Raw genomic sequence first — 13,301 nt, 5'->3', positions numbered from 1 at the left:
TCTTTGCGAAGGTCTAAAACGCAACCGAAGTAAAAATCCTAGGTTAAGACATTTAGACAGGTACAGGTTATTTAATCACTTTAAAGTTAAATTTTATTCACATGAACAAAAGGGCAAAGGATGATAGGAGAAGTATTGACAAGAAGACAGTTTTTTATAATAAGCTGTGATCTTTAAGAAACAGGATATGGTAAAAGTAAGGAAGAAAAAACTAACATTGATAAGACAGCTGCTTTGGAAAAAGCAAAACAAAACAAAAAGAGAATCTCTGAAAGACCTGAGAAATCAATGTCTGCATTGAAAGCTATTAAGGACAGACTAAGCCCACTGCTGCTCAGATCTAATGCACCCCTGATTTTGAATTGAAACCTGGGATGCTCTATTATTCTAAAAACTCCAGGATATTCAAGGACCTTGTCAAGGACATCAACTTGGAAACAGAAACCTAAAACTTTAGTTGCTAAATGCTTGGTGAAGGCTGGTATGCAAAATGTCTTTCTCCCTCTGTGATTGGAAGTTTATTCTTTAGGCAGTGGGGAAAGTGACATGATCAAAGCAGCTTTATAGGAAGATTAAGTACAACAGTGACCTATGGAATGAAGGAAGGAAAGAATTGGGAAGACGAGGGCATACAAAATTATTAAAATCCAGTTGCAACAAGTTAGGAAAAGAAGATCTGTGGTGGCAGATGAACTGGGGCAAACAGGATTTTGATCTCGGTACACACTTGGATTTGAAAATCAGTGATAAGGGAGACACCACACAAAACGAATAGTATGACTTTAATATAGTTTGAACAGCTTGGATTAATTTGCTTTGGAGTGGTAAGGAAGGCTAGAAGATAGATTTTGGTTATTTTATATAAGGGTGCCAAGAAGATACTCAGGTGGAAATAGTCACAGGTCACTAGGTTGAGATTCAAAGGTTGAACTGGAGATTCTTTATTTGGGAGTCATCTAAATGGTTCTCAGTTGGGATTAATTTTGTCCCCCAAATGACAGTTAGCAATGTATGGAGACACTTTTGGTTGTCACGACTGGGAAGATGTCACTATTGTAATCTGGTGGGTAGAGAAGCCCGTGATGCTGTTGAAATATTCGCATTGTGTAGAACTGCCCCCTACAGCAAAGGATTCTGTGGCACCAAATGTTGATAGTGCCAAGGTTAAGAGATTTTGCTCATAAATGTCATAGTACCTTAGGGTATCTTGTCCAATTAGTGTATATAGTATATTTATGTTTAACTTTAATTTACAGAAAATAAAAATAGTACCAAACATTTATTAAGCCTAAATCTATTTCACGAGTCATCCTCACATTACATGGTTCATTTAATCTTTTGAATGCAGTGAGGCATATACCCTTTATCTTCCTTTACAGGTGAGGAAACAGATCCACTGCAAAGTTAGGATACCTGCCAAAAGCCACGTAGCTGGCAAATTTGGGGGCCCAGATTGCAATCAAAAAGTCCACTTTCAGAACCATGATTCTAACCACTAAGTTGGAGCATATAATGATGATAGGGATGGTATCGGCAATACCATGGCAGACAAGAGAGAATTACACAGAGCAAAACATTACACTCCCTTCATCCTCCTCTTCAAGCCAAACTAAACCAGATCAAACAAAACAAAAGCACTCTCTCAAATATTAATAGCAATGTCTTTCTTCAACACTGAGATTCCATTAGGCCATTGATACATCTGAGACACTGAGCATTTTGTCCTGGAGGAGAGTTTCAGGTGGGGCAGGAGAACTTGAACTCTATAGCAGCAGTTTTGACAATCTTAGTATTTTGACATATGATGTGTCCAGATGTACTGTACTTAATTTGTGAGTAATCATCGTATTTTCTTACTTTCCACTGTGCTTTTTTGAGTGCTAAAGAAAGATACAAAATTAAAGCTAGTGACGTTGGGGGTGTCACTGGATGTTCACATGTAAATGTCACTGTGATTCAGAAGACTGAAATGTATTTGTTGAAAATCACCAATTTAATGGTTAGAATATAGTCAACAAAATAAACATTAAATTCCTCAAATTTGACTTTTAAATCCTTCTCTTTAAATATAAATTACACCATCATTTATCTTTTTTTTTTTTTTAAAGGTTTTATTTATTTGACACAGAGATAGAGATCACAAGTAGGCAGAGCAGCAGGCAGAGGGAGAAGTAGAAGCAGGCTCCCCGCCAAGCAGGGAGCCTGATACAGGTCCCGACCCCAGGACCCCAGGACCATGACCCAAGTCGAAGGCAGCCGCCCAACGGACTGAGCCACCCAAGCACCCCATAAACATTTCTTTTTTTATCAAACTAGATATTCAGAGTTTTAGTATGATTTGCTCTCTGTTTGGTCAAGATGCCAAGAATGAAACACATTTCTTTGAAGTGCAGGGGCTTTCATATTTTTGAAACAGCGAACTTATTCATCAAATGAATATTAAGAAATTAAAATATCCAGTGGTGCCTGAGTGGCTCAGTTGGTTAAGCATCTGCCTTTGGCTCAGGTCATGATCCCAGGATCCAGGGATCCAGCTGAGTCAAGCTCTCTGCTCCTTCCGCGCCCACCCCTAGTTTGTGCTCTCTCTCTCTCTCTGTGTCAAATAAATAAATAAAATCATTAAAGAAAGAAAGAAAGAAATCCATAATAAGGAAAGGTGGAAAAGAAAGTGAGAAGTTCTGAAGCCAGAATGGAGAAGCTGGAATGGGAGGTAGTTTGGGGGCCAGTTAGGAGAAGCTGGGGAGAGGGGCTCCGAAGATCTAGCCATTTGACATCTACCGATGCATCAGGCAGCATTTTAGGCAACTTTGGAAGCTCCATAGAACATAGTTTGAGAAGGATTATCCAATATATTTTAGGGTAATTTAGATAATAAAATGATCATAACTACCTTAAAATCTTATATTAAAGTTGCAAGTCTCTTCATCTGCTATTCTAATTAAATTTTGCCTTAAATGTGATATTATCTAATATACATATACTTATCATTAAATGCTACATTTTATTTTATGTGTTAAACTTGCATCTTTTTTATTTATAAGTGGTGGACAGTATCCTGAGGCGCTTAATTCCTGCTTCTGCCTGTGGCTTATATTCATCTTTTGACCATTTCTGTCAAAAATGCAAATGTACTTTTTACTGTAAAAAACTAAAGTAAATTATATTTAATAGGCTTTTAAATATAGTTCTCTGACACAACACTTAATTTAACATGGACAATTTTGCTCTTTTACACTGTGCTTTGGGAATATTTTTGAGGGATGATGTATTTCTTTTGATTGTTCTCTTATTTTGTGATAAACAGTACTGTAATAAATTTTGATCCTGCCTTTGGTCTCAATATTTAGTAGCTATGTATTTGTTTTCTTTGATAGCAACATGCATTAATATTTATAACCATTTTCCTTTGCAGCATCTCCCAGATGGCTCTGCGCCCAGTGCACATGTTGAATTTTATCTTTTACCATATCCCAGTGAAGTTCGTAGGAGGAAAACAAAATCTGTTCCAAAATGTACCGACCCCACTTATAATGAAATTGTGAGTATGATTCATCTCTTGTCCAGTCGCTTTGTATTTTTCTTACATTTTTTAGCTTAACAACCAAATATGGAAAATTTGCAGTAATTGGCAGCATTATTCCATGAAGGGAAGACAATTCGCAAAATAGCCACTATGTGCTGATCACTGTTCTACAAGCTATGGGAACTGGAAAATCCAGATCCTGCTTTCAAAGCACTTATGAACCAATTTTCAAATTGTGGCGTGCCTCCAGCAAGAGCCCCAAATGGCTTTTTTTTTCTCCCTAACATTATCCCTGACTTCATCTTATTTTCTCTAACCTTATTTTCTTTTACCTGGTCTTCCTTACTGAATAATTTTATCATAGTCTATCCTGTGTATAACAATAAACTTCATAAACTCTCCTTTGAAAAACAAAAGAAAATAAACAAGTACAAAGCACCAATTAACTTATATATAGCTCTCTAATTCATTTGTATTTCACAATTTAAATATTCAATCCCATACTCCTTTCTGAGGCAAACCCTATATTTATCCTCTTGAATCCATTCCTTCCCATTTCTCCTTTACCTTGCTCGGATGATTATTTGTTTGCCGTTCTTAAGGCTGTTTCATCCACTGGATCCTCAGGTCAGAAATCATAAAAAAAGAAAAAAAAAAAAAAAAAACCTCCTCAACTCAGCCTTTCTAAAGCATCCGTATTTTCTTTCCTTTCCTATCACACCCAAACTTTTGCAAAGCTTGGGATGCCAAAGTGGTCCAGTTGGTTAAACTCTGTTCTCCTGGGATGGAGCCTGGCATCGGGCGCTCTGCTCAGTGGGGAGCCTGCTTCTCCTTCTCCTCCCTGCTTGCTCTTGATCTCTGTCACTACCCCTGTCTCTCTGTCTCAAATAACAAATAAAAAATCTTAAAAAAAAAAAAAAACTTGCAAAAGTGACTCACATTTCCTGCTCTCACTTCATTGCTTCCTTTTCATCCTTCAATCCTTTGCAGTGTGGATTCTGAACCTCATTGATGCCGCTTTCTTAGAATGACACCCGTGCCTGCTAATGACTTCATCTAATGAGCCCTCTACTCTCCTGAACAGTTACACAGCTGCGTTGCTGGGTGCCCCCTCTTTCTGACACCTCCTTTTTGCTCGAGTCTTACCTTCTCTTAAAGCTCCCTTCTGTCTTCTCTGACCGCTCACTCAATTGCCTTCACTGCCATTCTTCTTCCGAAAAATAGTGTTGTTGGCTAGAGTTCCACAATCTATCCTTTTTTTCATGATATATTGTCTCTCAAAATTATCTTATATACCTACAAAATTTCATTGTACATCTCTGTGTAGGTTGCATCTGAATTTATTCCTCCAACCCTGGCTTCTGTCCTAATCTTCTGTCCTGCACTTCTGAGTGTTCCTGAAGAGAGATCCATCAGAATGTCTCCTAGACACTTTTAAACCAGGCTTTCCTCCTCTACTTGCCATCTCAAAAGATATGTTCTAATGACACCACCCTCTCTCTCACTCATTTTTCCAACTAATTGCCAAGTTTTGTCAGCTTAACACTTTGTCACGTGTGCAGCCACCTGCCTCTTGAATCTATCACCTTCTGTCTGCCCCATTGCTGTGACTTTGGCTGTTACACAATAGCCTCCTCTCTGCCTCTTGTGTTTCTCAGTTGAACAATTCATATTTCTATCTAAGATATCTTCCAAAAACCACTCATATTTATTTCTCTCCTATTTAATTTTTTTTTTTCCCAAAGACTCCTCACTGCCTACTGGATAATGTACGGAATACTAAATGTGACAATGATAGCCCTTAAAATGTGACCCAGTAGCTTTCCTGAGTTGTCTCTTGGCTCATACCATCTTCATATACTTTAAAAAATAATTGTTTTGAGATCCTTGTAGAGTCATATGCAGTTGGAAGCAATAATACAACAGAGAATTCAAATAACCTTTAGCTACTTTCCCTCAATGGTAACATCTTGTTTGACTACGGTACAATATCACAACCTGGAAATTGACATTGGTGCAATTCACTGGCCTTAATGAGATTTCATTAGGTTTACATGTGTTCCTGTGTATTTGGTTCTATGCATTATTTATTTTAATTCCTGTTAGTTCTGTGCATTTATATCATGTGAGTAGATTTGTGTGACCATCACCACAGTCTTGGTCCAGAAGAGTTCCATCACAGGGATCCCTGGTGCTACCCTTTTATAGCCACAAACACTTCCCACCCTCTAATGCCCACTTCATCCCCAATCACTGGCAACTAGTACTCTGTTCTCCATCTTTATAATTTTGTCATTTCAAATGTTATATAAATGGAATCATACAGTGTGTAACATTTTGAGATTGGTTTTTTTCACTCACCATAACTCCCCAGCAATCCATCCAAGAAGGTGCCTGTATCAATAACTTGTTTTTTTCCACTGATGAATCATAGTCCTGGTACAGAAGTCTGACATTTCCTTTAACTGTTCACCTATTAAAGGACATCTGGGTTATTTCTGGCTTGGGCTATTACAAACAAAGTTGTTGTGAACAGTGATATATAGATTTCTGTGTTAACATAAGTTGTAATTTCTCTAATATAAATGCTCAAGATGTAATTACTGGAATATATAGCAGTTTTATTAAAAAAAAAAATGCCATACTCTTTTTCTATACCAATTTACCTCCCACCAGCAATGTATCTATTTTCTCTAAATCTTTGCCATTTGTTATTATTTAGTATTTGTTATTTTTGTTATCATTTGATATTATTTGTTATTTATTATTATTTGTAACAAATTTGTTATTATTACAATCATTTAGTTCTTTTGACAGGTATAGACTGATACCTCATTGTGGTTTTAATTTGCATTTACCAAATAACTAATGATCTGAACTTCTGGTCATGTATTTTTTTTACCATCCTCTTTGGTGAAATGTCTCTTCATGTCTTTGCTCATTTGCTAATTGGATAGTTTGCATTTTTACTGCTGAGTTTTGAGAGTTCTTTGTATGTTATGGACAGTAGTCCTTTGTCAGATAAGTGGTTTACAAATACTTTCCACCTATATGAAGCTTGTCTTTTCACCCCTTTCTCAGGGTCTTCCAAATTAAAAGTTTTTAATTTTGATTTTGTATAATTTATCAATTTTTACTTTTATAGACAAGTCTAAGAACTCTTCACCCTGCACAAAGTCCTAAAGATTTTCTCTTATAGTTTTTCTAAATGTTTTATAGTTTTACAATTTTATATTTAAGCTCATTATCCATTTTGGAGTTAATGTTTTAATAAAATGTGAAGTTTAGGTTGGAGTTCACTTTTTTTTTTTTAACCTGTGAATGCCAATTACTACAGAACTATTTATTGAAAAAGCAATGCAATGAATGTCTCTTGTACCTTTGTCAAAAATAAGTCAGGGGAGCACCTGGGTGGTTCAGTGGGTTGGGGCCTCTGCCTTCAGCTCAGGTGATAATCCCAGGGTCCTGGGATCCAGCCCCAAGTTGGGCTCTCTGCTCGGCTGGGAGCCTGCTTCCCTCCCTCCAACCCCCGCCTGCCTCTCTACCTACTTGTGATCTCTGTCAAATAAATAAAATCTTAAAAAAAAAAAGTCAGGAATATTTGTGTCATCATGACCTTTTATTACCTCACACCTAATCATATTCTCAAGTCACATAAGACAGCTTGTCATCCCCTGAATAGTCCCTATGACCTCTGAGATGGAACTCATGCCCTTCATCTTTTCTGTTCTTCTATGCCTACTTTAAAGCTTACCTCAGACGTGGACTTTGTGAACCACTCTTTCCTCCTCAACCCTGACATCACACTAAACCATCTTTTACTTAGTCCTACGTGCTTTTTTCTTCTAGTAAATTGTAAATTTCTTGAGGATGAGGAAAATACTTTATCTTCTTAGTATCTTTAAAACTTAGTTGTTTCTAAAAAGATGTGTGAATTAAATATTTGGGGTAGTTTTATAAGTGATTCTTCGTATGCATATGTAAAAATGTAAAATTAGGGCACCTGGGTGGCTCGGCTGGTTAAGTAACTGCCTTTGGCTCAGGTCATGATCTCAGATTACTGGGATCAAGTCCCACATCAGTCTCTCTGCTCAGCAGGGAGTCTGTTTCTCCCTCTGACCCTCCCCTCTCATGCTCTCTCTCGCTCTCTCTCTCGCAAAGAAATAAATGAAATCTTTTTAAAAATGTAAAATTATATACATATATAAAATATATATATATTTACACATATAATTTAGTAAGGAAAGATATTTTGACATTTTATTATTTTCATGATGTCACTAGCTAGAGATATACCCTCCCAGTAGTATATCATTAGCTTCCCTATGTTTTGAGTATAAGACCCCCTATATCAATATCAAGAAATTTCTCTAGACTTAATGCTGTGCTTCATCATTTGTAATCTCAGGGTGGTTCTAATGACAAAAAGCCACTAGCAATTCAAGAGTTTAAGCAAACTGGTATTTTATTTATTTCAGGCTATATGTGTTATTTAAGAAAAATTAGCAAATACACATGCTTGGAGATTATTTTTTAATGCTTAGTGTATCCATAAGTTTTCTAATAACTTGCAGTAATGCTAGCTCCTCCAGCATTCATGGGCCATTGATCAGAAATCACTGCAATACTTTCTTCATCAACCAATACTTATAGCTTGGACACACACTGTTTATACTTTGAACACTTTCAAAAAATTGCTTCAAAAACAATAGTCCATACTCCATGCCTAATGCACTTCAATTTATACATAACCCAAATGAGTGGAAATGTGAGTTACTATGCAGATAAGTGACTATTTTTAGTAGTAATTATCATCATATAAACAAGTTTGGTGGGGAAGCTGGTTGAATTTGGAAAGCCATGAGGAAAAAAGACAACAATATTTTCATTTTTCTCCCATTATGTTCTGGGTTCCTATCAATACAAGAATCTCTATTTATAAGAAATGTGAGGATATAGGTTTCATCTCTGTGCCAAATCCCTCCATTATTCCAGAGCACCCTCACCAGCAATGTATATGTGTTTTCTAGGAAGCCCAGTAAATTTGACATGACATCCCCCTTATTTTTCACTTCTCCCCAGCTTTCCTTCCTGAGCTGTGCTGTTTCAGCCACTCGGTATGACTGCGATTTCTCAAACTGCCAAAGCAGTTCAATGTTCTGGAGTGTAGGAGAGAACGACCTCACTCTTCTTTTTTATATAAATCTCTTAAAGGAATACAAAGGACATATTACATTGCATCATCAATGTCTTACGAAGCTTTTCATGAGAATAATTCTTTCCATTTTTATTCAGAGCTCTCTCTCTCTCCCTAAGACCCAGACTGAGAAAGCCTGCGAGTCAGGGACACTGCCAAGGGTTCCTTTCCTATGCACTCTTCAGACGCTAAACTTTTTTGATACACAGCCAAGCTTGTCTATTTGACACTTCCCAGAGTGATTCCCAACAGACTTTGTCAGCAGCCTCCCTGAAAACCCCTGTCATATACAAATCCCTGTTGTAAACATGACTGGGCTGCAGAGGTGGAGTGGCAGTAGAAATGCTCACAACACTGCCTAGGGCTTGTAAGAAGCAGAGCGGGGGCTCTGGCTCCAATGCCATTGCTCTTCCCACTCTATTATCTTTGGCTTCTGGTTAAAAACCATCATTTTTTTTTTTCAGTGATCCTTTAGAAACACAGATTCTACTTTATAACAGAACTATATTGTTAGAGTCCACGTTATTTTTTACATTGTATTCCTTTCTTAAATATTATTCTATTAAAATAAATGATAAAATAAAAAGAAGAAATTAGAAAAGACATTAGAACAGGAGCATTCTATGTGTTTGACCTACCTTATAGCATCTTGCAGAATGTGCCTGATATCTAAGAGCCCAAGTCTATGGTGCCTTCAGCAAGCCATAGCCAATGTTATCTGTATCATTCTCTCATTTGATATTCATAACATGAGGAAAATTCTATTTGTAAGTGAAGACATTGAGATCCCGATGCCAAACATTTCAATCAGGGTCAAGCAACTAGTTTTCCAGTCCAGAACTGCCAGAGTCCAAAACCCATTTTGAGCCCGCTGAGTGACGCTGCTGTCCGTGCCTCTCGCCGCCCACAGAGTTCTCCCATTCTCACCTATTTTGAACTCGCCTTTTCATTCTCCTGCCTCCTCACTTCCCTTCCCCCCAGCACTAGACATGCTTCGGTTTCCACGCTATCGTTCTTCGACTGACGTCTGAATACACTGTAGAATTATTTACTATACCCTCGTGTCAAATAACGTGCAGTGAGTGCTGGTATACAAGTTACCAGATATTAACTACCCTAAACAAACTTCTTCCGTTTGAGGTAATAATTTCAAACCTACAAATTCCGTTATTTGTCAAAAAGCATTGAAGACTTGGTGCATGCCTATGGGTAAAAAGTATTTTGAAGTGAAATTGAAAAAGCTGTGCATTTTTGGTTCTATTCATGTGAAAAAAGAATACATTTTAAAATATTTGGTGAAAAAGTCTCAAAGACTTTGTGCACTTTGTTAGCATTACCCACTAATTATTCATTACACAGTAAGAAAAGAGTGATTTTTTTTTCCTTTCTTATTTGTGTTTAACTTTCATTTAAATTCCAGTTAGTTGGGCGCCGGGGTGGCTCAGTGGATTAAAGCCTCTGCCTTCAGCTCTGGTCATGACCCCAGGGTCCTGGGCTCGAGCCCCACATTAGGCTCTCTGCTCCACAGGGAGCCTGCTTCCCCCTCTCTCTCCCTCTGCCTGCCTCTCTGCCTACTTGTGATCTCTGTCAAATAAATAAAATCTCGTTAAAAAAAAATAATAAATTCCAGTTACTTAACATACAAAGTAGTATTAGCTTCAGATGTACGATACAGTGATTCAACACTTTTATACATCACCCGGTGCTCATCACAAGTAGGAGTACTAATCCTTTTAACAGTGTTATGGATTCAGTAAAGCAATTAAAATAGATATATATCACCTATGATGTGCAATAATTACATGTTTAAAAAACTTCAGTTACTTCTAAGAAAATACTTTTTGCATAATGAAACACAGGGAAAGAAATCCATACACTAATATAACCTCTGGAGTTCAAATGTTTGTATTTTAACCAGAAAGGCAATTAATTCTTCAAGTAATTTCTTGAGAATTTCAGCTTGCTAAATACCAGGGAGATTCAACTCTGTATGGAACTGTTTCCTCCAGTCAACTAATGCAAAATACCAAGAAACAGCTGTTCTTTGTGTATTTGATGGATTTTTTTGGTATAATTTATCAGTGTTCAGTATGTACCAGGTTTTGTAGTAAGGCTTACATTCATTATCTCACTTATTCTTCCCCACAATGCTAAAAGGCAAATATTATTATCACCATTATGTAAATGAGAAAACATACAGTTAACAATAGATTGAAATAAATATAAATTAAGTGTCATAGAAATTTATATCTTTAGAGCTTATTTATATGATTCACAGTTCTTAAACCAGACTTTCACAAAACACTAATGCCTAGAGTTATACCATTTTTCTACTTCATGTACAGTAACACTTTGAGGGCCCCTTCATCTATTTGCTCTGTAAAATAAATGACTTTGTCTGCTGAAAGTGTTGTGGGGAGGAAAATGGAGGACAGTTTAGACAGTTCAAAATAGCCGCTGTAGAGAAAAGGAAAAGGAACTTACTCTGAAGTCTTGGAAAGATAAGAGTCCAGGAGGAGACATGGCTCACAGAGTCTACACTGGGCATCCTGCTGCTATTAAAGAAGATGAATTAAAGTGGTAGGGTTCTGAGATTTTTAAGGTAGCCCTTAAAATCCCTTACTATCCCAGGGGGTTCAATAAATGGAATGGAATAATTTCAATCCCTAGTCCTAAGAAACTTAAAAGATAATCTCGTGTCTGGAATGAGAGTAGGATTCTAGAAAAGGAGGGAGCCAGGAGCTGTCACGTGAAGCAGGGTAAACTGGATTAACATAGTATATTGCATCTCATGTCCCTTGACTGAATTGTTATTTACTTCATAAGTAAGTCATTGTTCAGAAGAGCTCTAAGATTGATCTTGAATGGAATTCCACTGGTACCATAGTGGGTTCTTCAATGGTAGACAAATGCAATGCAGTGGGTCAGGAACAATATCCATACACACTGAGGAGGCCTCCAAACTGACTCAAAGGACTTCCCTCTCAAGTTATTCCTCTGCTTCTTTTTTGCGTATATAGAGAACACTGCTTTCTGTCTTGTAGTGTGGCTATAAAAAGCAAGCAAGTTTGTAGCAGCGTATGAAACTCCTCTTTTAAATGTGTTTTAAGGAGTTTCCCTGGCAACCATGCTGGACTTATACATAGCTGTCCCCTCCCCTTCAGGATGGGAAACTAATTTCTTGACAGTACTACATTTTTGAAGTTTCTTTCCTACTGTAGGCACTTGATGGTAATCCCATGACTTACTTGCTTTATATTATAGAACACAGTTAAACAGACCCCTTTTTAGAAACTAGTTACATGACTAGCAATGAAAAAGAGCAAGACACAAGACTGTACATACAGCAAAATTACAGTTCTTACAAAGTAATTATATATGTAAAACAAAAAACACACTGAAATGTTAACTATAATTATCTCCCAGTGGTGGAAATATAGATTTTCCTTTCTTTTTTGTCTCATACATATTTTATTTAATAAGCATGTGTTTTCATAATTAAAAATTAAACCATTTTAAATAAATTAAAGTAAGCATAGAATGAATTCTTCATATGTAAATAGAAATACTGTTATACTGCACTAAATTAACACAAGGAAATCACGGAGATTGGTCTGCTCTCCTCATTAGTCTTCAGCAAAGAAAGATAGTGTTCAAGGCCCCATGTTGCACAATAAATCCAAGGACAGTTAAAAGATGATAGGTACTTAAATTTCTTCTTAGAGAAAAATTTACAGTCATATTAAATTTGGGATGGACAATTATTAATGGAATCAGAATAAGTTCTAAGCTTCTTAGAGAAATATTCTGTCATTAAACTCCATTATGTTAGCAGAATCTTTAGCTTTCCAGAATCAGAGTTCAACATGAAAGATTCTACATTATCCTATCTATTCCAAGCTAAATGATATTAATAGCTAAATATTTTTATTAAAAGTAATACTTTTAAAGGTGCATTTAAGCATATCTGATTTATACTTTAATTATTCTCTCTGATTTCAGGTGGTGTATGATGAAGTCACAGAGCTCCGAGGACATGTCTTAATGCTTATTGTGAAGAGCAAAACCGTATTTGTGGGAGCAATTAACATCCAACTTTATAGTGTCCCTCTCAATGAAGAAAAATGGTACCCACTAGGAAACTGTATAATTTGACCATTTCTATCAACCAATGCATTATTCATTAACTACTTATATCTTTTTCCACTTCTAAGCCTCTCTATCACAAGAGCAGGACAATTTTGTTTTCAAAGATAGCTTAGTGTACCAAAGACACAAGAAAAAGAAATAAGAATAGTCTTTTATAGTTATATATTCTCTATTTGTGTTTCATTATTTTCTTAGAATCTTTTCTCCTTAATAAAGTACAAATTTATTGTGTAAAATTCAGTATGTAAAATAATAACAGAACATTTAATTTTGATACATCTTTTAAATCAAATATTGTGTACCTATGGTTATAGCAACACTGTTAATGTGGTTTCCAAGAAATACAGCAATAAATAAATCTCATCAATTAATTCAAGACCTAAGTATATCTGTAACAAATTTTTGAACTTAAATTAAATATATATACCTGTA

At 36.3% G+C, this 13,301-nt stretch overlaps 1 protein-coding gene across 2 annotated transcripts in view; it reads left to right on the top strand.

Moving 5' to 3' along the window:
* PIK3C2G (phosphatidylinositol-4-phosphate 3-kinase catalytic subunit type 2 gamma) overlaps positions 1 to 13,301 on the top strand; it is a 354,883-nt gene extending 341,582 nt beyond the window's left edge. For both annotated transcript variants that reach the window (XM_059185937.1, XM_059185939.1), the window contains exons 32-33: positions 3,413 to 3,538; positions 12,723 to 13,301. In XM_059185937.1, coding sequence (XP_059041920.1) covers positions 3,413 to 3,538; positions 12,723 to 12,875 — 279 coding nt within the window. In that variant the 3' untranslated portion in view covers positions 12,876 to 13,301. The remainder of the gene's footprint in view (positions 1 to 3,412; positions 3,539 to 12,722) is intronic.

The sequence above is a fragment of the Mustela lutreola genome, chromosome 8 (genome assembly GCF_030435805.1).
Source record: "Mustela lutreola isolate mMusLut2 chromosome 8, mMusLut2.pri, whole genome shotgun sequence".
In the NCBI taxonomy this organism is placed as follows: Eukaryota; Metazoa; Chordata; class Mammalia; order Carnivora; family Mustelidae; genus Mustela; species Mustela lutreola.
Note: the sequence above shows the minus strand (reverse complement) of the source record. Positions and strands in the feature narration are given on the sequence as shown.